General features: G+C 37.7%; 1 protein-coding gene, 2 long non-coding RNA genes and 1 pseudogene across 4 annotated transcripts; 3 read left to right on the forward strand and 1 right to left on the reverse strand.

Annotated features, from left to right (window-relative positions):
* Nucleotides 1–1,520: 1,520 nt before the first annotated feature.
* Nucleotides 1,521–2,324, forward strand: LOC113294831. The gene has a single exon (XM_026543207.1). It carries the CDS (start codon nucleotides 1,521–1,523, stop codon nucleotides 2,322–2,324), a length of 804 nt encoding a protein of 267 aa, XP_026398992.1.
* Nucleotides 2,325–3,106: 782 nt separating this feature from the next.
* On the forward strand, nucleotides 3,107–5,242 carry LOC113297748. The gene is made up of 3 exons (XR_003333644.1): nucleotides 3,107–3,425; nucleotides 3,772–4,039; nucleotides 5,195–5,242. It is a non-coding gene; the product is annotated as an uncharacterized LOC113297748 (long non-coding RNA).
* Nucleotides 5,243–5,256: 14 nt separating this feature from the next.
* Nucleotides 5,257–6,260, forward strand: LOC113297749. 2 transcript variants are annotated; one of them, XR_003333646.1, is made up of 3 exons: nucleotides 5,266–5,542; nucleotides 5,667–5,849; nucleotides 5,941–6,260. It is a non-coding gene; the product is annotated as an uncharacterized LOC113297749 (long non-coding RNA). The 2 variants fall into 2 exon arrangements; XR_003333645.1 differs by having other exon boundaries at nucleotides 5,257–5,849.
* Nucleotides 6,261–6,733: 473 nt separating this feature from the next.
* Nucleotides 6,734–25,409, reverse strand: LOC113294832 (annotated as a pseudogene).
* Nucleotides 25,410–27,616: the final 2,207 nt, after the last annotated feature.

Here is a 27,616-nt window from a genome sequence, read left to right on the forward strand (position 1 = left end):
CTCGTTAACAAAATTCTGGTATCTTCATTACTTCTTTTCCGCATTATATTTTGTTGGTTGTGCGTTGAATCGATCAATTAGGAAATCCAACCTTTGGTTGTTGATTGAAATTGATTGATCCTTGAACATTGGTCTTTGGTATCGTTCAAGTTATTTATCATATATTCAATCGGGTTCACAAATTCTTATTTACTGATTGCGGATTGAATTGAGAGATAGAGATATAAAACTCTTTGATATACTTTTCTCTAAATTGAGTCTGACTGTTTACTTGATTCTCTTGAAAGTATATTGTAGTTTGTCTATTCATATTGCCAAACGAAATAAGGTGTGGTTGTTAGACCCCCGCTTTTTCACTAGGAATCAGTCCGTGATATCAAATAGGGTGAGTCGTACTTACAAGAGACATGCATATCACCACTCTGGGTCATAAGTCCGTCAGGGACGTTTTTACGCATCTACAGAGTCTACATGACCAGCAGTATCTCTTCGAGGATGTATACTAGGAATCATGGCATCAGAATCAGCTTCGTCTCACAAAGACATGTTGGAATTGTGGGTGTTCTGGTTCATAAGTCCACTGAGGACGTATTACTCTCTACAGAACCTACGTGGCCAGCAATATCTCGTCGAGGATGTGCGCTAGAAGTCACGGCATCACGACCAGCAGTGTCTAGCGTGGACGTACACTAGAAATCGTGTCTAAGAATGCCTTGAGGTCCAAGGGATTAATCTCTCGTGAGATTTAATTTTGTCTATGGTCTTGAAATGACACTTTTTCCCCTTATCCAAATTTCACCATCTACACTAAGTAGAGTTTTTAGTACGATAAAGTTCAAGTGAACGTCTATGTGACAGGAGGTTTTTAATTTAACATTCCTATTGAGCTAATCTTACGTGATTATGGAAGAAATTAATTATCACATACCCATTATTATATTCTTAAGTATTTAATTTGACGTAACTAGATGGATTTTAACATCGTTACATATTTCTTTTTCTTCGTCTTTTCAAATCTTAGTTTTATCCCTTATTGGAGTTTTTTCTTTTTTTTCTTTTTGTGTTTGTTCAATCTAGTTAATTCCAACAAATTACAACAAAAGATAGTTAATTCCAACAAATTAGATGTAATCAAACACACCCTCAAGGATTTTATGATCTTTTCGTACAAAATTGACTTGACTTAAATGAGTCATGACTTTGACTCTTAACCCTCTTTTTTTCCTGAACCATTTTCTACACCGTATCCAAGTCTATATGTGATATCCAAGTCTTCTGAGGGCTTTACTAAAGTTAGTATACTAATAACTGAGCACAAGACCTGAGACCATGGGAAACTTATTAAATGCTTCGTTAATCAAACAGTAGCAAAAATAAAGAAAATTACAATACCAAGGGAAGAAAAATTGGATACACCAAAATGGAATCTAAACGAAAAAGGTATGTTCTCTGTAAAATATTTGTACAACCATATAAACAATGATGAATATGTGAAAACTAAATGGAGTAGGATTTGGAATATGAAGACAACACCGGCATTTAAAATCTTCATCTGGAAGGCTGCCCATTCTATTCTCCCCAATAGCATGAGAGTGGCAGCCATTTTACCTGATATAGATACTAAATGCAAATTGTGTAATGAAATCCAAGAAACTCTATCCCATTTGTTCCTTCATTGTAATTACGCCACTCAGGTATGGATGCACTTCGATTTCAATATGGATTTCATTAGGAATGGTACAACAACATTTCATGAATGGTTAACAAATTGTTTTAAAAACCCGAAAAGGGGAGAATATGATATAGAATGGCATGTTCTTTGTAGTATTATAATTTGGTCTATTTTGAAAGTAAGATGTGATGTTGTGTTTAAAAAGAAAACTCAGAACAGTATCGTAATTGCCAAGAACATTATTGCCTTTATTAATAGCTACAATACAGTGACTAAATCAGGTCACAATATAATGGAGGATATGTATTACACTTCCAGAAATGATGTTGTCCTTCAAATTATTAAAAACCCTGTTTTAGAGAAAGGAAGAAATCTGGCTCTACATATTAACATTGCACTGACCATAGCAGATTCTTCTATGAGAGCAGGGATTGGCTTAACTTTGATTGATCACACAGGTACAATCAGAGAAGCAAGAGGCTCCTTTATTGATAGTACAACAACAGAAGAACTTGAAAAGCCTGGAACAGAAGCTGCTTTCCAATGGGCAACATGTTGGAGTGGCCACAAAATCTCCTTTAAAAGTGATTCAGAACCCATTCTGGTGCGGCGGTGGAAATGTATGCAGAAGCTAGAAGACAGCGCTATCTGATCAGTGAAGATTATGGTAACAAAGAAAAGTTAAAATCAACTTTCTAGCTTAGGAGTTTGCTTTGGTTATGAGAAATAATATATTATGGGAAGTAAAACTTTCTATATCTTTTTTGTAAGAAGTATGAAATTAAACATAACTGGGCAGACTATAGTCTAAGGGATTTATTATCCTATCTGAACATTCAACGGTGGAATGAAAATTTAATGAATACTCGGAACTCCATTTCTGGAACTTCTGAGCAGCAACTATTAATGTATCGAGGTCCTCCTCTTTTTCTAAAAAAAAAAGAAAGTCTAAGCCAGTTGCATCAACGAATGAGTGGTCTTGGATAAATATTTACAGTGAAATTAAATGATATGCCAGGTTAGTGGCTAGTAACTTCTTGTATCTCTATCATCTTGTCAAATCATGCAACGCACATGTATCATGCCAGTAAACACTAAATAAACTAAACTTGATCAGTATTGTAACTAGTCAAACAGAAAGGACCGAGTAAAGTTATACCTAAAGCAGTAAAGTTAATGGCTTCCAAACAAAACAACCCAACATATCCCACTATGTGCGTCTGTATACGCGTTGTGCGACCAGCCCCAGGCACTATATCTTATCTTACTAATATAAAGAAAATAGGCATTTTTCACCCGTCCAACAGGAAAAGACTCAAATATCCCTCCGTGTTTTTGTTTTCCTGCATGCTGTTTCGTAGTTTTCAGTCAGGTTAAGGGTACATGCGTAATCGTTTCAAACGTAAATAAATCTATGCCGATCTAAATCGTGTTTTCTATCAGTGTTTTTCCCCCAAATCGATTTCTAGCATTATTCTCTTTCTCTCTGCGTCTAACAATTTAAGATCAGAGCAATGGAGTTTTCAGACGGAGAAACCAGACCTTTTAGATTATTCAAAGGTACGAAGTACCAACAAAACCCTAAAATTGTTGCTCCAGCAAATGAAGAGGATGAAAAACAATGGTAGATCAAATCGGGGATAAGAAACGTGGTTTAATTGAAAACAACTCCAAACCAGATGAAGGAAAAGAAAAACCGTGGATTTCAATTGAAGGATATTCGTCGATCGCTTTCAATTATCAATTCACATTGGTGAGATAATCTGTATTCTTTTTATATTTTTCATTTGAATTGAAAGGGGAATTTATATTCATAGTTAAATAATTTTTTCGTAATAATCTGTTGTTAATTTGATTTATCTGGATGTGGAAATTGAGAAATGCAGGGCCTTTTTTAGGGTGAATTAGTAAAATAATGATTTTTTGTATCTCTGTTTGATGGAGAAAAAACTAATTAGATTCTGACCTAGGGTTGGATTAGTGTAAGATAATGGAGGATACAAGTGGGTTTAGATTTGGGTATTTAGTAGAGATTGTAGATGAAGTGATATTGGAGCAAGACTATGAAGAATAATAATAATTTTGTAGTTGTTTTGCAGAGGAAGAAGAAGAATGGACAAATAAGGAGGGCAGATATTAGGTAGGGATGAGTTGAAAGATGATGAATTTTCCTTGAAAATGTTCTTCAAAGGTGTATCTACCCTTAAGCAGGTGATTTGGGGTCTGGGTTTTCAGAGGAAACTTGATTTTCCTGTAGAGGAATCAGTTGCTCAATATTTTCCTTTAACGGATGGTATGGTGGAGGCATTGGACAACAAGATTCGTCCTGCCGTTGCTTTTACAGCTTCTGAGATTTTTTATGATCAAGTGAGTTATTCTTCTTTATTACCAATTTATGTACATCTGTATTCATCTATCTTGATGTGTGGATCGAAATCCATTAGTCTCATCAGGTTGTCAATTGTGTACAGGGGCGGAGCCAAGGGTTGACTAACCCTGGCTCTAGCCCCCCTAAAATCAAGAAAGTCAATAAAAAAATCCTTGCATTTATCTTATATTTCTTATTTAGCCCTCCTGAAATTTTGAATTTAGTCCACATATTTGTACAAAAATATTTTTAGCACCCCTTAAATATCTTTTTTGGCTCCGCCACTGATTGTGTACCAGTGAAACCAAGTTACTTGACCAGCATTTGATATTATACATGCAGCCAAATTTATCCCCAGATTTGTTAGCATTCTGGCATTGTGTTTTTTCGCAGGCCACTTTGACAGATTTTCCTTGAAAAAAGACTTGAGATGTTATTGTGTGGGTTGATTTGGTTGCACTCAGGTTATTATTGGAATGAGATGTTGTTGGTTGATGCTCCATATTTTTCACTTGCATATATTAGATAGTTTGTACCGTATTATAGGTATTATAAACTGTTGGTTACACATTTCAACTCAATTAAAAAATCCTTTCCCGAGGGAATTGTACCAACACAAGAACATTCAATGTAGTGCTTCCCTAGCTTTATCTTTTTAAAACTCAGATGTTTTCTGACAGTATTCATGATTTATACTGAAACCATGCAAGCAAACTGAAATGTTTAGTGTCACGACTAAATCTTTCTAACTGTTCAATGAAGGTCAGAAATACTTCTATTCATGAGGTGTTTATGTTGTTATGACTTAAAACAATGTGAGGAGGCTTTGTCGAGCCAATGAAAATTTCTTCCTTCCATGTTGCAATTTTTTTAAGTGGGATTTGCTTTTGTTGTTTTGGTCAGACATTCTTTTTGTTTGATTATAGAGTTGTTGATGGCGTGTACAAATTGCATATTTATTTATGTAAATGTGCACAAATTAGGCGTTGCATATTTATTGATGGCGTGTACAAATTTCATATTTATTTATGTTAGTTGCAGTAGATTAGCAATTTGTACAACATAGGATACTTACTCCAGTTCAAAGGATTACTTCTAATACAGTTCCAGGACACACTATTTTTTATGAGCAAATTTTTAAACTTTCTTTACAGTTCCTTCAATGGGATCAGACAATGTCTCGAGGAAGAGACCCCCCCCCCCCCCCCCCCCCCCCCCCCCCCCCCCCATGAAAGTCCGGCACTTGATGATGCTTCAGCACAGGGCAACCAGGCCTCTAGCTCCAGACCCCGGAAAAGTCCAAGACTGATCAAACAGGCTCAACGTCCAGAATTGTTGCGAGCAGAAAATGAAATTGGTCAATTGTCTACCTTTTGCTTTCAGATTTGCATTATCGAGAGTTTTTTTTTTTCTGTGGTCTACCTTTAAGCATTCTTATGTCAGAATAACGAAGAATCTGATCTGCTTCACTGTAATTTTAAATTTAACGCGGCAGTCGGCAGGTGAAGTTTCCTTTATATCTGATCTGCTTTTCGTGTTCTCAATATTATTTTTGGTGTAATTGTATGGTTTTGGTTGAATAGTTATTGAATAAATTTTTTGATTTTATTTGGAATTGAATGGCAGGCGCGTCGCGCGTGCGTGTTATACTAGTATAACTTGTATGTAATGCCGCTTTGTCACTCACTCTCTCTGTCTCACCCTCTCTAGCAGCACATACATGGCTTCTCAACTAGGTGTTCTAATGTCAAAGACGTCTTGGGCATTTCAGCCGAACATTTTGAGACTCAGCCAATACATTAGTATCAGGTAAACTCTCATCTCGTATTCATATCCTTTCTTTTCACAAAGACAGAAATCAATTAAAAGAAAAACTGTTGAATTTGTCTGTTTTATTTAGAGTTGCGACTACCAGGGCAACGAAACCGAAGAAACCAAGGAGTCCTCCGATCGGGAAGGGAAACAAGCCGCCTCAAACCAATGCTTGACAACCATGAACGCTGCTGCCGGTTCATTATCAGTTGCTGAATGGAAGTGAAATATGAACAAATGGTAGAGACACCAACAATAACAGGATTATGCTTCAAAAAAACAAAAAAACAATAACAAGATTACAATAGTAGGCTAGTAGCAGTTGGAATAAGTCAAAGCTAGCCAACCACTTTATTCTTATTCTTATTGTCTTTTATTTAAATCGGAAATGATTTATTTCTGTGTGTACTTTTTGTTTGTTTATCCAGTTGAGCAACCAAATCAGGCTAGTGTAAAACAGCACTTGCCAAAATAGAAGTCAACCAACACTTACTTGACTTTACGAAACCCCACAGCTAATTTTGTTTTTCTAGCGTTTCGATTTATGAAGTGATATTTGACCCCAAATAGTGATGTTTCATAAACTGCTAAAAAATTACCATGCTGGTGTACGCCCACACGATGGTTCTTCTTAATCCATAAAATTATCAATGTACCTTAATTTTGCCAATGTGTGTGCTTAATACTTCTGCTATGGTCATTACGTGAGCTACCCAGACAACTAGACAAGCTTCCAATAACTCCCAAATACAGACATCAGTGTTAACTTCAAAAACTGGAGTTGTTACCGGTCTGAGATAGAGGGAGTAGATTATAACATGAAAGCCAATGCAAGTAACAAGGGTTAGGCAACACAAGTAAAAGAGAACGAACTAATTTACAAGCCAGCAAAATACAAATATATTAAAAACGAAAACATTATTTACAAGGCAGATTACATAAGTCTTGATTTGTTACCTACAAGACTACAACATGAGATGTATGTTATGGTAACTATCAATTCTCAAATATATTCATTTCAAATTCGAGAAACAAAACTGCACATAGTAACAGAAAATATGCTTTCGTTCAAGCGATCATCTTCCTGCCAATATCACTCTGGAGAATTATTGTGCACTGGATCTGAAGGGACCAATTTCTCACGCTTCAGCTTATGCAGATCCTTGAACAACATGGCCGCTTTGCCATGGATTTCGGGACTTTGCACTTCCAGGAGAGTAAGGAGAACAAGGAAACAAGCTTAGTTAAGGGCATAATGAACTCGTTCAAGCAAGTGAACAACCTGATTGACAGAGATTGATTTGTGAGAAGGAGGCATCGAAATTGATGCTCCAGTCTCCTTCAAACCAAGTGGAACTGCCAGAACAGATTCTTGCTGTGAACTCGTAAGATCCAAGAATTGGGTTAACATGTCCCCATCAAGCATTTTAGACACACCAGCCTACACAACAGGGTATAAAATTACAAACTATCAAGTACAAATCAAGTACACTTAAATTAGAAGCATGTTCCTGGAGAGCCAAGAGATAGCCACTTAAATTTCTTATAAGTGATCAAACAACTAGATGCTGAACATAAAAGATACACCAGAAAATGGGTTAAATAACCACATATATATTAGCCGTTGACCATATAATTTCTTACGAACTATAATTTCTTACAAACTAGAAGCATGTACCTGTGGACTTATGCCATTTCACTTCATAAGTAAAACAAACAAACAAACAAACAAACAAAAAGTAGAAGACCAACCAAATTTATCTGAACTAAATTTTTGAGAAAGGTCGCAATGATCTTCAGAAAGTAAAATACTCAAATTCATGATAATGGACCTGTTGACCACCTATAAGTCTTAGAAGTCATATGACCGACTTGCTATCTTTTAAGATTACACCTGACGTTAGGACCAGATGGAGGGCATAATAGTTTATCACAAAAAGCTAGCGGTGAGCTAAAAATACCCCAAAATCATTTTACGTCACTGATGAACAGATTTCTTGTCTAAAGTATCTCTTTGAGAAAAAGATCATCCTTAAAGATACAGCCCCTAAGTTTCACTTTATCATGTTATATAAGCACATAAAATGCGTTGTAAAGAAACGGGGTTTTATACGCATAAATTCTTTGTAAAAAAAAGTGGTTTTATACCGCGGAACCACGCCCTCGGAATTCGTTGTGGTCATTTCCCAGGATGGGAGCAGTTAACGGATGAATAATGAGTCTAGCTTGCACAGCTTTCAGGAGCTCAAATTCTTCCCTACAAATCCATATAATTAATCAAGTAAGAACCAAAAGGAAAAACAGACTCAGTAAATCAATGCACAGACAAGTAAAACGGAAGATAGACAGAATGCTTCATCATTTTCATAGCTACAAATTTAAGAAGAAAAGTTCGAAAAATTCTGATAGTTCAGTCAGAAACGAAACCCTTAAATTGATTAGGATGCAATCAAGAGAAATCTGGGATCTGCAGATCAGACAAACTTGCAATTTCTTCAACTGTTAAACTAGGAAAACAGGCATAGGGTTCTGTTTCAGGTTCATATATTGAGGCGCTAAGTGAGAACCCTGCAAAGTCTTAGCAAGGCCTGAAACTTCAAACAAACCAATGATATAAAATTTCTGAAGATTTGTAGGACAGAAACGAATTGTGTCCTTAGATTTCAAGAGCATTCTTAAGAGCCAATCCTAATATAGTTATGTGCATGAGAATCATGAGATATATTGGATGGCCCAGGCTAAATTTAAATGCGTCCAACAAGATCAAAAAGAGACGTTCCAAGGAGTGACCAATATGGTTTATTTTACTCTAATTAGTAGCTACTAAATGCAGTTCAGAAATATAATGGTACTGGGAATGTGTTAGAGATTTCATTAACGGAGTTTTAGCTGAGAATAAAATCCGAGTACGGTTAAAAATTAAACAATCTTCAAGGAATGGTCTTAGGTTCGCAAAAATATGCTACACTTTCAAAATCATTAATGCATAGGCAACTAAGTCATTGAGTATCCAATCATTTATTATAACACCTCTGCCATTAAATGACCATGAGTTCGAATAAGGATGTCAGCTCAACCATCGGCAGTACTGATGTTTTAACCTGCCCTTTCCTCTACACATATGAATCCTCCAAAAGATTTTCGAGGGTAATTTATCCTACGCATTGGCACTTTCCTCAAATCTAACAGTAACTAATCAATCATTTCATCTTTAGAGAACCTGTAATAAGCTAAAATAAAATAGCAACTAAACAGAAGTTTTAAACAGCACTATGTATCCCATTATACTTTTAAACTTCTTTCAATGGAACTCAAAAATGCCAACAGGTGAACTAATACGACAATGAAAGATGGCAATATAAAGCCGAACCTGGAGATAGCAATGAAAACCACTACACTTCCTAGCATTGTGCTGGCCACAATACTATTGTGTGACGAGTTGAGTATTGTGTCTGCAATATCGCAACCGTTCGGTTTATCATCAACTGGAAGTTTGTATGAATATGACCCCTGATTAAAAAAATAAAAAGAATACAAATATGAGAAAAATACACCGGATAAAAGTATTTCAAGTAAAATAGAAAGACATTTGAAAAGGCCAAAAAAGGAAGCACGGCCACTTTTTACATAAAATCCAATAACACTGACAATAATAATATGTAATAGTGCTAACCTTTCTGATGCTCATGGCTGTCTCTCCAATGTAGTAAGAACAACTAAGTGTCAAGTTGCACTCTGGACTTGCATTATCTACGAAAGAAAACATGAATCCATTAAATGGATCATGGTACATAGCAAGCATGATCAATCAGCAGAAGGTGGCAAGCATACAATTTAAAGCACGAAAATTATGTCGTAAATGACACTTTTAAATATGCATTTTGGTCAGGGGATTCATAACTCCAACAACTCCAGCAAAATGGTCAAAAGCGTGAAACGAAATATAACCAAATAGAACTTTGAAGTATTCCTGCTTTAGAACTGAATCTCTTTTTTTAACGCAAATTCTCCTAAAATTGGAGAGAGTCATAAGCATCAGCCACACTGAAAAACAAAATGCTTAAAACAGCTGATAGAATTTCCATGTATTAATTTGAAATACCATGGATTTGTTTCCTCTGGCCAAAAGAAACTCTGATATCCTACTAAAAGAAACTTAGACATCCTAGTAACATCACCACAAAGTTTGAATTTGCTATAATCATACCCCAGTGACATTTTGAAAATTCAGGAGCAATCCATTGGTCTCTAGCAGCTTGTTCAAAAGTACATGATATGGGTTATAAAAATGCTACTTGGACTGATATGATTGGTGGCGATGAAACTCATCCTTGAGCATATCCCTAACAAATTTAAGGTTGGAATTTAGGGCAGGTATGTGAGGGAAATTAACCAGGATTTTTAAACTATGCAATTGCTGAACCTCAAAAAATTCAGAAAAGGAGGTTGCCACGTGATTAGATAGTAACAGTGTAACATGTGTGTGGGTGGGGTGGGGGGGGGGGGGGGGGGGGGGGGGGGGGGGGGGTGGTGGGGGGTGGGGGGGGGGGGGGTGGGGGTGGGGGGTGGTGGGGGGGGGGGGGTGGGGGGGGGGTGGGGGGGGGGGGGGGTGGGGGGGTAGGCGATCAGCTCTGACAAATTCGTAATGCCTGTTTTCATTATCTGACATGACAAAAATTAAACGATCACAATAGTTGTTATCCCAGTTATGATAAAATGGTAAAAAGCGGCTTCCCCGCCCTACACAAATTACTGGTGGCTGCAAGTCTGAGACTGAATCAGCGCCACTGCAACCTTATCCATCAGTAACCGACTATAAGCTTTCATGTGATAGACTACGTCTACTTTATCGTATATCGTAGCATTAGTACACGTGACTTGATACAGATCTAGCCACCTCAATAGGTAGGTCAGCTTTGACCTGATGGACAGGTACGCCTGAATTTCCTCTAACAATGACAAATAAGCTTGTCCAGTCATTTTCAATTTTCAAATACCAAAGCACATAAAGAAAAAAACTATCCCCATATGGATCAGTTTTCTTGACCAATTTACTTAACAATTAATTTACCTTCAACCCGATTTGGGCATGACAGAACAGTAAGGTTTCCCTTTCGATCTGAGACCACAGCAGTGTCCATGTCATAAGGGTACAGTCAGCAACTAACCTCTGTACTGGATCACAGTACAGCTGTTTAAGTCTCCTAGGCTCCTGGCACATTGGTAGAGTAGAGGGAAATTCATAAGAAAACAAATTAAACATCAGATCGAAAAAAAACAAGATATAACCGATGAGTGTGGAGAAAACAACACCAACATACATTTTAAGCAAGACACAACTAGTTAATGAATGTACCTCATCGTAGGAATAGAAAATAACTCCATCACGACAGTCACCGACAACGATTCGAGTAAATTCTGAAGCCAAACTGGTAATTATAAAGCGTGTCCTTGCATAAGCCAGTCTTCTGACTCGTTGAGGATTCTCATTGACAAAGCCATATAGATAAAACTGATGATGTAAAAGAGATGCATGTGAGAAATATCCATAGCAAATAATTGTATAACACACTCAATATAGCACCAGTTAACAAAAAAAGTAACCATACAGAAATTCAAAGGCTCGAAAATGTTATAGAAACTTACAAAATTACCAGCAGATGCTAAAAAGTAACGATCAAGATACGGGCAGACGGCAAGTACTACTCCTGGTATAATGGTTTGATAAGCAAGTACTAGTTGCCACACTTCAGTCTCTTCAAGTTTAACACCCTCAAAACCATTATCCTCGGGACTGCTGCAAAGACTACTACTTGAAAGTTGCTCAGTGGCATACCCAACAATTTCACGAAACGAACTGTTAACCGATTTCAGCGTGTGCTCCAGGCGATCAGCTCTGACAAATTCGTAATGCCTGTTTTCATTATCTGACATGACAAAAATTAAACGATCACAATAGTTGTTATCCCAGTTATGATAAAATGGTAAAAAGCGGCTTCCCCGCCCTACACAAATTACTGGTGGCTGCAAGTCTGAGACTGAATCAGCGCCACTGCAACCTTATCCATCAGTAACCGACTATAAGCTTTCATGTGATAGACTACGTCTACTTTATCGTATATCGTAGCATTAGTACACGTGACTTGATACAGATCTAGCCACCTCAATAGGTAGGTCAGCTTTGACCTGATGGACAGGTACGCCTGAATTTCCTCTAACAATGACAAATAAGCTTGTCCAGTCATTTTCAATTTTCAAATACCAAAGCACATAAAGAAAAAACTATCCCCATATGGATCAGTTTTCTTGACCAATTTACTTAACAATTAATTTACCTTCAACCCGATTTGGGCATGACAGAACAGTAAGGTTTCCCTTTCGATCTGAGACCACAGCAGTGTCCATGTCCATAAGGGTACAGTCAGCAACTAACCTCTGTACTGGATCACAGTACAGCTGTTTAAGTCTCCTAGGCTCCTGGCACATTGGTAGAGTAGAGGGAAATTCATAAGAAAACAAATTAAACATCAGATCGAAAAAAAACAAGATATAACCGATGAGTGTGGAGAAAACAACACCAACATACATTTTAAGCAAGACACAACTAGTTAATGAATGTACCTCATCGTAGGAATAGAAAATAACTCCATCATCACAGTCACCGACAACGATTCGAGTAAATTCTGAAGCCAAACTGGTAATTATAAAGCGTGTCCTTGCATAAGCCAGTCTTCTGACTCGTTGAGGATTCTCATTGACAAAGCCATATAGATAAAACTGATGATGTAAAAGAGATGCATGTGAGAATATCCATAGCAAATAATTGTATAACACACTCAATATAGCACCAGTTAACAAAAAAAGTAACCATACAGAAATTCAAAGGCTCGAAAATGTTATAGAAACTTACAAAATTACCAGCAGATGCTAAAAAGTAACGATCAAGATACGGGCAGACGGCAAGTACTACTCCTGGTATAATGGTTTGATAAGCAAGTACTAGTTGCCACACTTCAGTCTCTTCAAGTTTAACACCCTCAAAACCATTATCCGCGGGACTGCTGCAAAGACTACTACTTGAAAGTTGCTCAGTGGCATACCCAACAATTTCACGAACGAACGAACTGTTAACCGATTTCAGCGTGTGCTCCAGGCGATCAGCTCTGACAAATTCGTAATGCCTGTTTCATTATCTGACATGACAAAATTAAAACGATCACAATAGTTGTTATCCCAGTTATGATAAAATGGTAAAAAAGCGGCTTCCCCGCCTACACAAATTACTGGTGGCTGCAAGTCTGAGACTGAATCAGCGCCACTGCAACCTTATCCATCAGTAACCGACTATAAGCTTTCATGTGATAGACTACGTCTACTTTATCGTATATCGTAGCATTAGTACACGTGACTTGATACAGATCTAGCCACCTCAATAGGTAGGTCAGCTTTGACCTGATGGACAGGTACGCCTGAATTTCCTCTAACAATGACAAATAGCTTGTCCAGTCATTTTCAATTTTCAAATACCAAAGCACTAAAGAAAAAACTATCCCATATGGATCAGTTTCTTGACCTTTACTTAACAATTAATTTACCTTCCTTCAACCCGATTTGGGGCAGGACAGAGAAACAGTAAGGTTTCCCTTTCGATCTGAGACCAACACAGCAGTGTCCATGTCCATAAGGGGGTACAGTCAGCAACTAACCTCTGTACTGGATCACAGTACAGCTGTTTAAGTCTCCTAGGCTCCTGGCACATGTTAGAGTAAGAGGGAAATTCATAAGAAAACAAATTAAAATCAGATCGAAAAAAACAAGATATAACCGATGAGTGTGGAGAAAACAACACCAACATACATTTTAAGCAAGACACAACTAGTTAATGAATGTACCTCATCGTAGGAATAGAAAATAACTCCATCACGACAGTCACCGACAACGATTCGAGTAAATTCTGAAGCCAAACTGGTAATTATAAAGCGTGTCCTTGCATAAGCCAGTCTTCTGACTCGTTGAGGATTCTCATTGACAAAGCCATATAGATAAAACTGATGATGTAAAAGAGATGCATGTGAGAAATATCCATAGCAAATAATTGTATAACACACTCAATATAGCACCAGTTAACAAAAAAAGTAACCATACAGAAATTCAAAGGCTCGAAAATGTTATAGAAACTTACAAAATTACCAGCAGATGCTAAAAAGTAACGATCAAGATACGGGCAGACGGCAAGTACTACTCCTGGTATAATGGTTTGATAAGCAAGTACTAGTTGCCACACTTCAGTCTCTTCAAGTTTAACACCCTCAAAACCATTATCCTCGGGACTGCTGCAAAGACTACTACTTGAAAGTTGCTCAGTGGCATACCCAACAATTTCACGAAACGAACTGTTAACCGATTTCAGCGTGTGCTCCAGGCGATCAGCTCTGACAAATTCGTAATGCCTGTTTTCATTATCTGACATGACAAAAATTAAACGATCACAATAGTTGTTATCCCAGTTATGATAAAATGGTAAAAAGCGGCTTCCCCGCCCTACACAAATTACTGGTGGCTGCAAGTCTGAGACTGAATCAGCGCCACTGCAACCTTATCCATCAGTAACCGACTATAAGCTTTCATGTGATAGACTACGTCTACTTTATCGTATATCGTAGCATTAGTACACGTGACTTGATACAGATCTAGCCACCTCAATAGGTAGGTCAGCTTTGACCTGATGGACAGGTACGCCTGAATTTCCTCTAACAATGACAAATAAGCTTGTCCAGTCATTTTCAATTTTCAAATACCAAAGCACATAAAGAAAAAACTATCCCCATATGGATCAGTTTTCTTGACCAATTTACTTAACAATTAATTTACCTTCAACCCGATTTGGGCATGACAGAACAGTAAGGTTTCCCTTTCGATCTGAGACCACAGCAGTGTCCATGTCCATAAGGGTACAGTCAGCAACTAACCTCTGTACTGGATCACAGTACAGCTGTTTAAGTCTCCTAGGCTCCTGGCACATTGGTAGAGTAGAGGGAAATTCATAAGAAAACAAATTAAACATCAGATCGAAAAAAACAAGATATAACCGATGAGTGTGGAGAAAACAACACCAACATACATTTTAAGCAAGACACAACTAGTTAATGAATGTACCTCATCGTAGGAATAGAAAATAACTCCATCACGACAGTCACCGACAACGATTCGAGTAAATTCTGAAGCCAAACTGGTAATTATAAAGCGTGTCCTTGCATAAGCCAGTCTTCTGACTCGTTGAGGATTCTCATTGACAAAGCCATATAGATAAAACTGATGATGTAAAAGAGATGCATGTGAGAAATATCCATAGCAAATAATTGTATAACACACTCAATATAGCACCAGTTAACAAAAAAGTAACCATACAGAAATTCAAAGGCTCGAAAATGTTATAGAAACTTACAAAATTACCAGCAGATGCTAAAAAGTAACGATCAAGATACGGGCAGACGGCAAGTACTACTCCTGGTATAATGGTTTGATAAGCAAGTACTAGTTGCCACACTTCAGTCTCTTCAAGTTTAACACCCTCAAAACCATTATCCTCGGGACTGCTGCAAAGACTACTACTTGAAAGTTGCTCAGTGGCATACCCAACAATTTCACGAAACGAACTGTTAACCGATTTCAGCGTGTGCTCCAGGCGATCAGCTCTGACAAATTCGTAATGCCTGTTTTCATTATCTGACATGACAAAAATTAAACGATCACAATAGTTGTTATCCCAGTTATGATAAAATGGTAAAAAGCGGCTTCCCCGCCCTACACAAATTACTGGTGGCTGCAAGTCTGAGACTGAATCAGCGCCACTGCAACCTTATCCATCAGTAACCGACTATAAGCTTTCATGTGATAGACTACGTCTACTTTATCGTATATCGTAGCATTAGTACACGTGACTTGATACAGATCTAGCCACCTCAATAGGTAGGTCAGCTTTGACCTGATGGACAGGTACGCCTGAATTTCCTCTAACAATGACAAATAAGCTTGTCCAGTCATTTTCAATTTTCAAATACCAAAGCACATAAAGAAAAAACTATCCCCATATGGATCAGTTTTCTTGACCAATTTACTTAACAATTAATTTACCTTCAACCCGATTTGGGCATGACAGAACAGTAAGGTTTCCCTTTCGATCTGAGACCACAGCAGTGTCCATGTCCATAAGGGTACAGTCAGCAACTAACCTCTGTACTGGATCACAGTACAGCTGTTTAAGTCTCCTAGGCTCCTGGCACATTGGTAGAGTAGAGGGAAATTCATAAGAAAACAAATTAAACATCAGATCGAAAAAAACAAGATATAACCGATGAGTGTGGAGAAACAACACCAACATACATTTTAAGCAAGACACAACTAGTTAATGAATGTACCTCATCGTAGGAATAGAAAATAACTCCATCACGACAGTCACCGACAACGATTCGAGTAAATTCTGAAGCCAAACTGGTAATTATAAGCGTGTCCTTGCATAAGCCAGTCTTCTGACTCGTTGAGGATTCTCATTGACAAAGCCATATAGATAAAACTGATGATGTAAAAGAGATGCATGTGAGAAATATCCATAGCAAATAATTGTATAACACACTCAATATAGCACCAGTTAACAAAAAAAGTAACCATACAGAAATTCAAAGGCTCGAAAATGTTATAGAAACTTACAAAATTACCAGCAGATGCTAAAAAGTACGATCAAGATACGGGCAGACGGCAAGTACTACTCCTGGTATAATGGTTTGATAAGCAAGTACTAGTTGCCACACTTCAGTCTCTTCAAGTTTAACACCCTCAAAACCATTATCCTCGGGACTGCTGCAAAGACTACTACTTGAAAGTTGCTCAGTGGCATACCCAACAATTTCACGAAACGAACTGTTAACCGATTTCAGCGTGTGCTCCAGGCGATCAGCTCTGACAAATTCGTAATGCCTGTTTTCATTATCTGACATGACAAAAATTAAACGATCACAATAGTTGTTATCCCAGTTATGATAAAATGGTAAAAAGGCTTCCCCCGCCCTACACAATTACTGGTGGCTGCAAGTCTGAGACTGAATCAGCGCCACTGCAACCTATCCATCAGTAACCGACTATAAGCTTTCATGTGATAGACTACGTCTACTTTATCGTATATCGTAGCATTAGTACACGTGACTTGATACAGATCTAGCCACCTCAATAGGTAGGTCAGCTTTGACCTGATGGACAGGTACGCCTGAATTTCCTCTAACAATGACAATAAGCTTGTCCAGTCATTTTCAATTTTCAAATACCAAAGCACATAAAGAAAAAACTATCCCCATATGGATCAGTTTTCTTGACCAATTTACTTACAATTAATTTACCTTCAACCCGATTTGGGCATGACAGAACAGTAAGGTTTCCCTTTCGATCTGAGACCACAGCAGTCCATGTCCATAAGGGTACAGTCAGCAACTAACCTCTGTACTGGATCACAGTACAGCTGTTTAAGTCTCCTAGGCTCCTGGCACTTGGTAGAGTAGAGGGAAATTCATAAGAAAACAAATTAAAACATCAGATCGAAAAAAAACAAGATATAACCGATGAGTGTGGAGAAAACAACACCAACATACATTTTAAGCAAGACACAACTAGTTAATGAATGTACCTCATCGTAGGAATAGAAAATAACTCCATCACGACAGTCACCGACAACGATTCGAGTAAATTCTGAAGCCAAACTGGTAATTATAAAGCGTGTCCTTGCATAAGCCAGTCTTCTGACTCGTTGAGGATTCTCATTGACAAAGCCATATAGATAAAACTGATGATGTAAAAGAGATGCATGTGAGAAATATCCATAGCAAATAATTGTATAACACACTCAATATAGCACCAGTTAACAAAAAAAGTAACCATACAGAAATTCAAAGGCTCGAAAATGTTATAGAAACTTACAAAATTACCAGCAGATGCTAAAAAGTAACGATCAAGATACGGGCAGACGGCAAGTACTACTCCTGGTATAATGGTTTGATAAGCAAGTACTAGTTGCCACACTTCAGTCTCTTCAAGTTTAACACCCTCAAAACCATTATCCTCGGGACTGCTGCAAAGACTACTACTTGAAAGTTGCTCAGTGGCATACCCAACAATTTCACGAAACGAACTGTTAACCGATTTCAGCGTGTGCTCCAGGCGATCAGCTCTGACAAATTCGTAATGCCTGTTTTCATTATCTGACATGACAAAAATTAAACGATCACAATAGTTGTTATCCCAGTTATGATAAAATGGTAAAAAGCGGCTTCCCCGCCCTACACAAATTACTGGTGGCTGCAAGTCTGAGACTGAATCAGCGCCACTGCAACCTTATCCATCAGTAACCGACTATAAGCTTTCATGTGATAGACTACGTCTACTTTATCGTATATCGTAGCATTAGTACACGTGACTTGATACAGATCTAGCCACCTCAATAGGTAGGTCAGCTTTGACCTGATGGACAGGTACGCCTGAATTTCCTCTAACAATGACAAATAAGCTTGTCCAGTCATTTTCAATTTTCAAATACCAAAGCACATAAAGAAAAACTATCCCCATATGGATCAGTTTTCTTGACCAATTTACTTAACAATTAATTTACCTTCAACCCGATTTGGGCATGACAGAACAGTAAGGTTTCCCTTTCGATCTGAGACCACAGCAGTGTCCATGTCCATAAGGGTACAGTCAGCAACTAACCTCTGTACTGGATCACAGTACAGCTGTTTAAGTCTCCTAGGCTCCTGGCACATTGGTAGAGTAGAGGGAAATTCATAAGAAAACAAATTAAACATCAGATCGAAAAAAACAAGATATAACCGATGAGTGTGGAGAAAACAACACCAACATACATTTTAAGCAAGACACAACTAGTTAATGAATGTACCTCATCGTAGGAATAGAAAATAACTCCATCACGACAGTCACCGACAACGATTCGAGTAAATTCTGAAGCCAAACTGGTAATTATAAAGCGTGTCCTTGCATAAGCCAGTCTTCTGACTCGTTGAGGATTCTCATTGACAAAGCCATATAGATAAAACTGATGATGTAAAAGAGATGCATGTGAGAAATATCCATAGCAAATAATTGTATAACACACTCAATATAGCACCAGTTAACAAAAAAAGTAACCATACAGAAATTCAAAGGCTCGAAAATGTTATAGAAACTTACAAAATTACCAGCAGATGCTAAAAAGTAACGATCAAGATACGGGCAGACGGCAAGTACTACTCCTGGTATAATGGTTTGATAAGCAAGTACTAGTTGCCACACTTCAGTCTCTTCAAGTTTAACACCCTCAAAACCATTATCCTCGGGACTGCTGCAAAGACTACTACTTGAAAGTTGCTCAGTGGCATACCCAACAATTTCACGAAACGAACTGTTAACCGATTTCAGCGTGTGCTCCAGGCACAGGACAAGTAGACGCCCTTTGCTACTGTTTGTCAAAAAAAATAAAAAACAGTAATATTTAACAGCTATCGAAGGAATTCACTCAGTCAATGCTAATATATAGCTTCAAAATGACAGTCCAGGTGTCTTAAATTTTTGATTAGGCTAGTGTTTTCATAGGCATTTCATAAAAGTCATCCAGATAGTAGATCAAGCTGAACCTTTATTCAGGTTCATTTTACTTGAATACTGCCTTTCATATCTGACGCTAACACGAGGGTGAAACTTACAAGTTCAGAAGGTCAGGTTGCCCAAGCCTGAATCATTGCAAAAACACGACAAAACTTCTGGTGCATGGGTTTAAGAGCAAGCATTCAGACCAACTCAAGCTCAAGAAAATTAGGAGTGGATTTTCTTGAGCAGAACTTCCCAAGACTAGATTGAAAGAAACAAAGAAATAGAGAAGTATATGACTAACCTTTCGGCTTCACCGGTGTGCATGATAGCTCGACCACCAAACCGATTGGTACCCACCATCAAGACTCGTTCATTTCCAACCTTTACCAACTGCATTGATTTTCCTGTTTCTCCTGGTTCGAGCTTAAACGATGACAGCAGTGATCCAGAAAGTGGATCAACACAGCATGTATCCGATGAACACGATTCACCACTTAGCTCGGTTCTCATCACAAGCAGCAATCTACTTTCACTATGATATACAACCTTCCGCGGAGTACCTCCAAGAGAGAACTTCTGCACATTTAGCCTCTTACTGTGGACCATTTCCACCTTAAACAGCAGAAGATTGGGAAAGAAATGAGAAAGCGTAAAAACTATTATAACTGACAAAATTTTAGCCTGACCAAATATAATCAACTGTAGAGAAAGGTTCAACTACTTCATGGCAATCAGGAACAGACATATGATTATATTTATATCCACAAGGAACGAAGGGGATTTTACACCCAATTATTGCCAAGAAAAGTTTGAAAATAAGTTTTTCAAAAGAACAGAAAACCAAAATCTGAAACAGCATATGAAATTGAAAAGTGGCATGTTTACCAAATGAAGGCGGTTCTCTGCTACAAATAAAATTCCCTTAGGGCAATCCATAGAACACACTGGAGTGACATGAGTTGCAGGTTGAAATGAGATAGATGTAAATGACAAGCTGTGTCTTGCAGTTTGCAAAAGCCACGGTCTATCACTAAGAGCAATTATGTCGGAATCAAGGGAGTCACACAAAGGAACCAGAAAAACTGGTGTTACACCGATATGGCGAATAGCAATCAATTCTAAATGAATAGGAGTTTTTCCAGCCTTTTTGAGGATATTGCTGTCTCGACGTTGTTTATTACTTGAACTTGGTGATACAAAGGATGCAGCCATGTTAGAAATCATAAAAGGGCTCTGCTGGGGTAACTCCAACGATGGGGGTAAGGTAGATATATTTGGCCACTCAAACCGAAGTAACATTCCGTTTCTCAATCCTGAAAGTACATATAACCGATCAACTAAAACCAGCCTCACGTCTTGGGGGACACACCCACTGATAGCAGTTCCCAGCGTGTTGCTCAGGGAAATAATCCCACATGCAACAATCCTTAGCCCTTCTTCGGGTACAAATGAGAGAATTTCTACTGAAGGTCTGTGGGTTCCAATGACAAAAGTATCACTAATCTCAACCCCAATAGGAAGACCAAAGCAAGGTTTACTAATATTTGGTAAACTAACAACCGAGGTTGATGATTTGTATTCTGAGATCCTTTGGGGTATAGATATGGATGAGACTTCATTCTGCAGTCTCACATGCTGCATCTCATATATTTCATAGTGATAGGCAGATAAAGACCTGACCCCAAGAATAAATAAGAAGCAGGGATTAGATGTTGCTACAATTATCATGTTCTGCCCAACTGCCCCCAAACTTATATTCACATTATCCGGGAACCAAGATGTACAAATTGGAGCAGACAAAGGGATACCTTCAGGATGAGCTATTGTTGTGGCAAACAAAGTCTCACGGCATTCCTGTGTATCTGGACAAGTAACCCATCACCTACAAGGCCACACGCCAAAGTACAAGCATCAGGCTGGAACCCGACTGCATCGGTCACATCGCTGAAGCTTAACCCAACCGAAAGCACCCTAGTCTCTTCGACAAATGATAGCACGAGAAAAGAGTCAAAAGAATCTAAGACTTTCATCCGCGAAGTCCAAGTCCCGGTTATGCCTTGATAAATAGGGGCAGTGCGCAACAGATTCTCCACACTAATACCACTACGAATAATCCTTAACGAACCCTCTGGAGCCACTCCACAACAAGCGAACATCTGATCATGTTTATCGTCATGATAATCCAAAACCGAATCTAAAACTGGAGCGATGTTTTGAACTGGACTCATCTAGGAAAGTTTTCCTCCCTCAAACTTAAGGACTGTCCCATCCCCCATCTCTGTGAGAGCAACAACAAAATCCCCTTTAACCCACAAAAGCGTCTTGCAGGGTAAAACACTTGTAGAGCGGCTCAGATAAGTTCATTTTACTACCATCAGATTCAAATGAAATTTCTAAAGTAAGCAACTCCCCCGTATCTAAACTAACAAACATCGTAGGATTTGAATTGTGTCCCGGCTCCCAACTCCATGAGCAGATACTTTTAAACAGTGAATTATACTGGTCATTCTCATTATCAATAATCATAGGGTCATCTCCTTTACTCATTTCCATTCCCAACTCCAGTAAAGCCCTTACAGCAACATCGTCATCAACACCGTCCTCAATAGGCAAAAGACCAAGACAAATTTTATGCACACAACGAGGGTTGTGAGGATCACTGAGATCCATCAAGAGAGCATCACCAACCCTAAATAAAACAGCAAATCCATAAGATTAAGGAACCTCAACAATGTTCATTGCTAGAGATTCAGATTCGATATACTGAGATATAACATGAACAGCATTTTCATGAGTATCCCACTCCAGTAGCACCAGCTCATTCGACACGGCACCCTTCCTGCAGTACCAAAGCACAATTTTTCAAACAGTAAGGGGTGATTATACGGATCATTAATACAATATACCTTAGATGCTTATATGCTTATGAAACAATGTCAGGATACAACTGGACATCAGAAAATTCATGAGTCCTTGATTCAATAATTTACAGCATTATACCTATTCAGAACAATTGCTAGTGTTGCATTCTGTTCACCCTTGCTTGATTGACTAACATCCTTCGAAATGAAGCACATGCTCCAAATTGTGCCACTGATATTGGTTCCATGGACATCCTGAACAACACTCGGTATATCCCCTTCGCTCTTAGGTGGATAGAATATGTTCTGAAATATAGAGTACGGAAAGATGATCAATTATCAAGTAGTAGCAAAAAGTATTTACCAACTCTTCATACAAAGAAGACATATTACTCCCGCCTGAGGGACCCAAAATGACAGGAGAAACTTAAGAATTTGAAAAAAAAAAAGTGTTACTCAACCTTATCAATAATGCTGCTGTCATCCAACATAGATACAGAAAACAAAGCCAGTCGTTCTTCAAAAGCACCAACAGCGACAAAACAGCCACTGCGAAGTAAGGTCTACAAGTTAGAAACATTTCGCAGTCCGACTAACAGAGACCATAGATAAAGATAAGATAAAAGAGGTCAGTTAACTTATGAATGCTATACATCACACATCAATTGATTGAGCACACATGCCACTTCAAACTAGAGGAATTGTGTGCATAGATTCATGCCAAATACTAGCAGCATACAAAGCTAAGGAAAGAGTGACTCATTTGATTGGATGAATGTAAAATTTTGATTTTTTTTTTTTACTCAATGAACACGCGAGGTGTACAATTTACAACAAAACCAAGAACAACTTGATGCATCATCCTCTAATTGTCCGCCTTTCAATTTCAAAACTGAACAAACATCTTCTCCAACTTAAAGTTCCCCACAACATGGTAAAAGATGTAAGATAATGCGATCATCAGTATATACTACATAGTTTTATAGATTCTGCATAAACAGAAAATGATAAGCAGTGAACAAATCCACATACACAGGCCAACTCGTAACTAAAAACTTCATCATACTCTGGAAAATCAAATCTTGAGATGAAACTTCAGAATGAGTTCAGGGTACATAAGCGTAACGAGTTACAATAAAGATATAATTACGTAGCTCGACATACCGATTCATCAAGAAAATTATATTATTTCGTTATTAATACGCCAAAGACACTATCTACTGGTATTGTTCACATTGACATTTGTCAGATTCAATGCTAATGTAATATATAAAAGAAAACCTAGCGCCTAATAATCTCAACTCCCCATATCAGTGTAGTAAACTGTAACTGTAAGCAGTAAATACACCTTTTGAACATCCTAGATTTTACTGCTCGAGCGAGGTTTCCTCTAGGTACTCAAGGTTGTTCAACACCAAACTTCAAAAATCACAATTAAAAAGGGGGCAATGTAATGCAGGGTCTGTGGAACCTGTCTTAACACATCTGAGTTGGTTCGGTTAACATTTGACACCACTATCAAAAGAAATGCTATCAGATGTATGATACAGAAATGTAAGCTTACCTACTCCAAGTCCAAGGTGTTCCCTTGAATAACATTTGGCCAAATCAATATATAACTATCTCCAAACTAGAGAACAAAACTACACCACTGGTGCTCCCAATTATCAGAAAAAACTCATATTCCTGTGAATGCAAGCTTTCTTAAACATCTATCTATTTCTTGTATTGTATCACAATAGGACTGAAAAAAAAATCCAATACATACATTCATTCTGGGAAAAAATTGAAGAAGCAGTTGAATTATACAGCACAATTAAGAAACAACATAGGACCATTCATCAATGCACGGTGATCGTGAAAAAATCAAAAAAATCATTCCTCTTTGTACCAAACATGTTGATGTAATTTTTCAGGAAGTTTAATTTTTCATTATGATAATGTTAAGCGGAAACAACTTACAACTATTAAAGACTCTGGCCACAATAATGTACTTCTATACTTCCTCAATAATGATAGCCAAGCAAACAATGTCTCTTTTGATGGTAGTATAAACAATGGACGTATCAATAAGATCCAGAAGACCTAATTTGGTTTCTTTAGACAACTAAAGGTTTATAAGCTGTATCCATGATAGATGTTATAAACAACCAAAAGATGCAACAAAAGCCGATCAGGGGATGGTTAAGTCCAATAGAAATCAGCAAACAACAAAAATGGCATATGAAGTGACATATTTCAAACTAAGTAACTTACTGATTGTCAACCGCTAACTTATGTCCTAGCTGATGTCTTGAGTTCCCAGGATTTGAAAGTTGGAAGTGTGATACGGGAAAGAACCTATGTCAACAAATCAAAATTTAGTCAAACTATCATAAATCTATATATCAAAAACATAAACCACAAAAATGGACCAACAAAAGGAACTTACCTAACCTGTGCATTTAGTTGCAAAATTTTAGAAAAGAAAGCTTCCCAGAATCAGAAAGAACAACCAAAAGATCTTTCCCTGGTTCCTAATAAAAGACAATCAAATATTTCAGGTTGAAGCTCCTTGGTAACACAAAATAAATCGAATTATAATCAGGAAAAATTTGATGTAACATAATTGTGTGGAGTGAAAGGTTAATTAACCTGGGTATTTGGTTGACAAAGCTTCTCACTCCGCCGTAAAACAGAAAGATCCTTGATGATACCAAATACGGCCTGTTCACAAACAGATTGCACAACTCCATCTTCACCGACTACCACCAACTCAATTGAAGTTTCCTGATAACATTAACCCATTGATTAAACTCTATCTTTAAAGATACATGAAGTGAGAAGATATTATTGATTCAGAGGAATAGAATAAAACCTTTCCGAATACGATATCGAATGAAGATGACGAACGAAGATGTCCGTAAACAGCATGAAGAACAGCACTTCCTGGAAGTACACACTTAGCTAGATAATGAATACCTTCTTCTGAGGGATTTGATGATCGAGATTGACTACAAGCAATAGCAGCAGTAGATGATGAATCTTCTTCTAAACTCCCCATTCCCTTTTTATAGGGTTTGTGTTTTGTTTTCCGGTAAGTTGTTTTTTGTTTTTTTTTGAAGCATAGAATTTTATTATGAAAATTTAGTTTACAACTTGTTGTGGGTACGTGGTATCCACAGAGTCTTGAAATAAAATAATCATGTTAAAGGGGCGGGTGGTTCCATTGTAGGAGCGGCAAGGGTGATAACAATATCCCTATTATTGGTTAGGGGGTGTCCTATAGGGGTTGTTAATTGACTAGATTACCCTTTTCACCTCAAATGGATTAATTTACTCTTACTTTTTTAGTTGAAAAGACTAAATTATCCTTCCCCATTATTAACCCAATTGAATCTGAAAATCAAAACAAATTTTTTTTCAACTTTACTTCTTCTCTTCTCCTCCTCTCCACCATTAAAACTGATTTTTCATCGTCCTTTTCGATTAATCGGCGATTTGAAAAATTGATAATCGTTGATTGGAAACTATATTAGAGATGCCGAAGAAGAAGGTTGACGAAGATTGTAGCCGTTCTAATGAACCAAATCCTCCATTAGGTCAAGAACATCAATTTGAAACTCCTCAACCGTCAAAATCAAGCACAATGACTTATTTGAGGTATGTTTCGAAAAACCCAGTTAGGGTTTAGTCTATTGTTTGATTTAAGTTAGTTTTGTATAAAAAATTAGGGTTTTGGATCGAAATTGAAACTGAAATTTGTGTGTTGCATGTGAGTTACGGTTGATAATTACTCCAATTTCAACCGTAACTAGGGTTTTTGTTGATGATACGGTTCGTAATAAGTGAAATACCAACCGTAAGTTCTTGAACTTATGAGAAATTGTTCAGTTACGTTTTTTTTTTTGCAACCGTAAGTAGCTTAAGGTTGGTCTCGTGTGTTGAGTTACAAACCGTACATTGTTCTGTAAGTTTCATTTGGTTTCTACGGTTTGTAATTCCATCTATGTTATCAACCGTATTTGAGTTACGACTTGTAACTCAACATCCATTACCAACCGTAGAACATCTTGTATGTTAGTATTTGGCCAAAGAAAACTTACGGTTAAAAACTAAGATAACATACCAACCGTAGTTTAGTTACGGTTGATCTCGATACATCAGTTACCAACCGTATCGTTGATATGGTTGGTCTCGATTCACTATTTACCAACTGTGTGAGTGGTACGGTTGGTCTCTGTTCATTAGTTACAAACCGTAACTATACATGCTCACCATTTTGTTTTGTTTTTTGTTGTCTATATTATTTGTTTTACCCTTAGTAAATCAATCAATTATAATGCTTGTGTAGGAAGAAAAAGAGAGGAAATGACTTAACCCCGATTGATCATACGCCCACCCCTCGCGGTGACAAGCATTTAGGGGTTAATAATAGAGGTATCCACAAAAATGAGAAGAAGATGAAGAATAAGTTTGAAATTAAGTTGAGGGAACAACCTGTGGCTGAATCTGGAGTTGAGCTAGAAGGAGTGGAACATAATGATCAAGAAGAGGTCGGAGTCGAAACTAACCGTGAAGGCAACGAAAATGAAATTGTGGTGGAAGAAACTAATAATGATGACGATGAAGAAGAATTTAAAGGAACCGATGATGATGGAGGGGAGGAAGAGGAAGCAAATGATGAAGAGGAGGAAGATGAAGAAAATGATGAAGAGGAGGCCGATGAAGAAAATGATGAAGAAAAGGAAGATGAAGAAAATGATGAAGAGGTAGAAAATGATGAAGAGGTAGAAAATACTAAGGGAAAAGAGGTAGTTGTAACTGCACCTCCAAGGCAAAAGAAAGAAAAGAAGCCGAGAAAGGAGCCCGCACCGAAAGGGATGCATATTCCTAAAGGCAAAGATTTTTTGTTGCCACCGAAGAAGAATAAAAGACCTTGGGACGAGGCCCCAGATAAGTCTTCAATCTTATTTGGTTATACCGGTTCCTGGTCCGCAAAAGTCTGTCAGACAAGGGTATGTATTTTGTTACTTTTCTTAAAACATTCATTATTTTGATACATTTTGTTTGTTTATTTCAGTTCACCGTAATATGCTTATATTTTTGTATATTTGTTTTCTTAGGACCACGCAAGATGCATTAAATTGCTCAAGCGTCAAAGGGGTAAACATTGGCCATTAAGTCAAGAATGTGCTTCGGTTCGCAATCTAGTGGCTAGTACAGGACTAGGGCCTGGAATTCTTCACCTTCAATCAAAATATGATAGTGTTGTGGTCTCTGCCTCCAGGGAACGAT

Source organism: Papaver somniferum, chromosome 7 (assembly GCF_003573695.1).
Source record: "Papaver somniferum cultivar HN1 chromosome 7, ASM357369v1, whole genome shotgun sequence".
NCBI classification, from domain to species: Eukaryota; Viridiplantae; Streptophyta; class Magnoliopsida; order Ranunculales; family Papaveraceae; genus Papaver; species Papaver somniferum.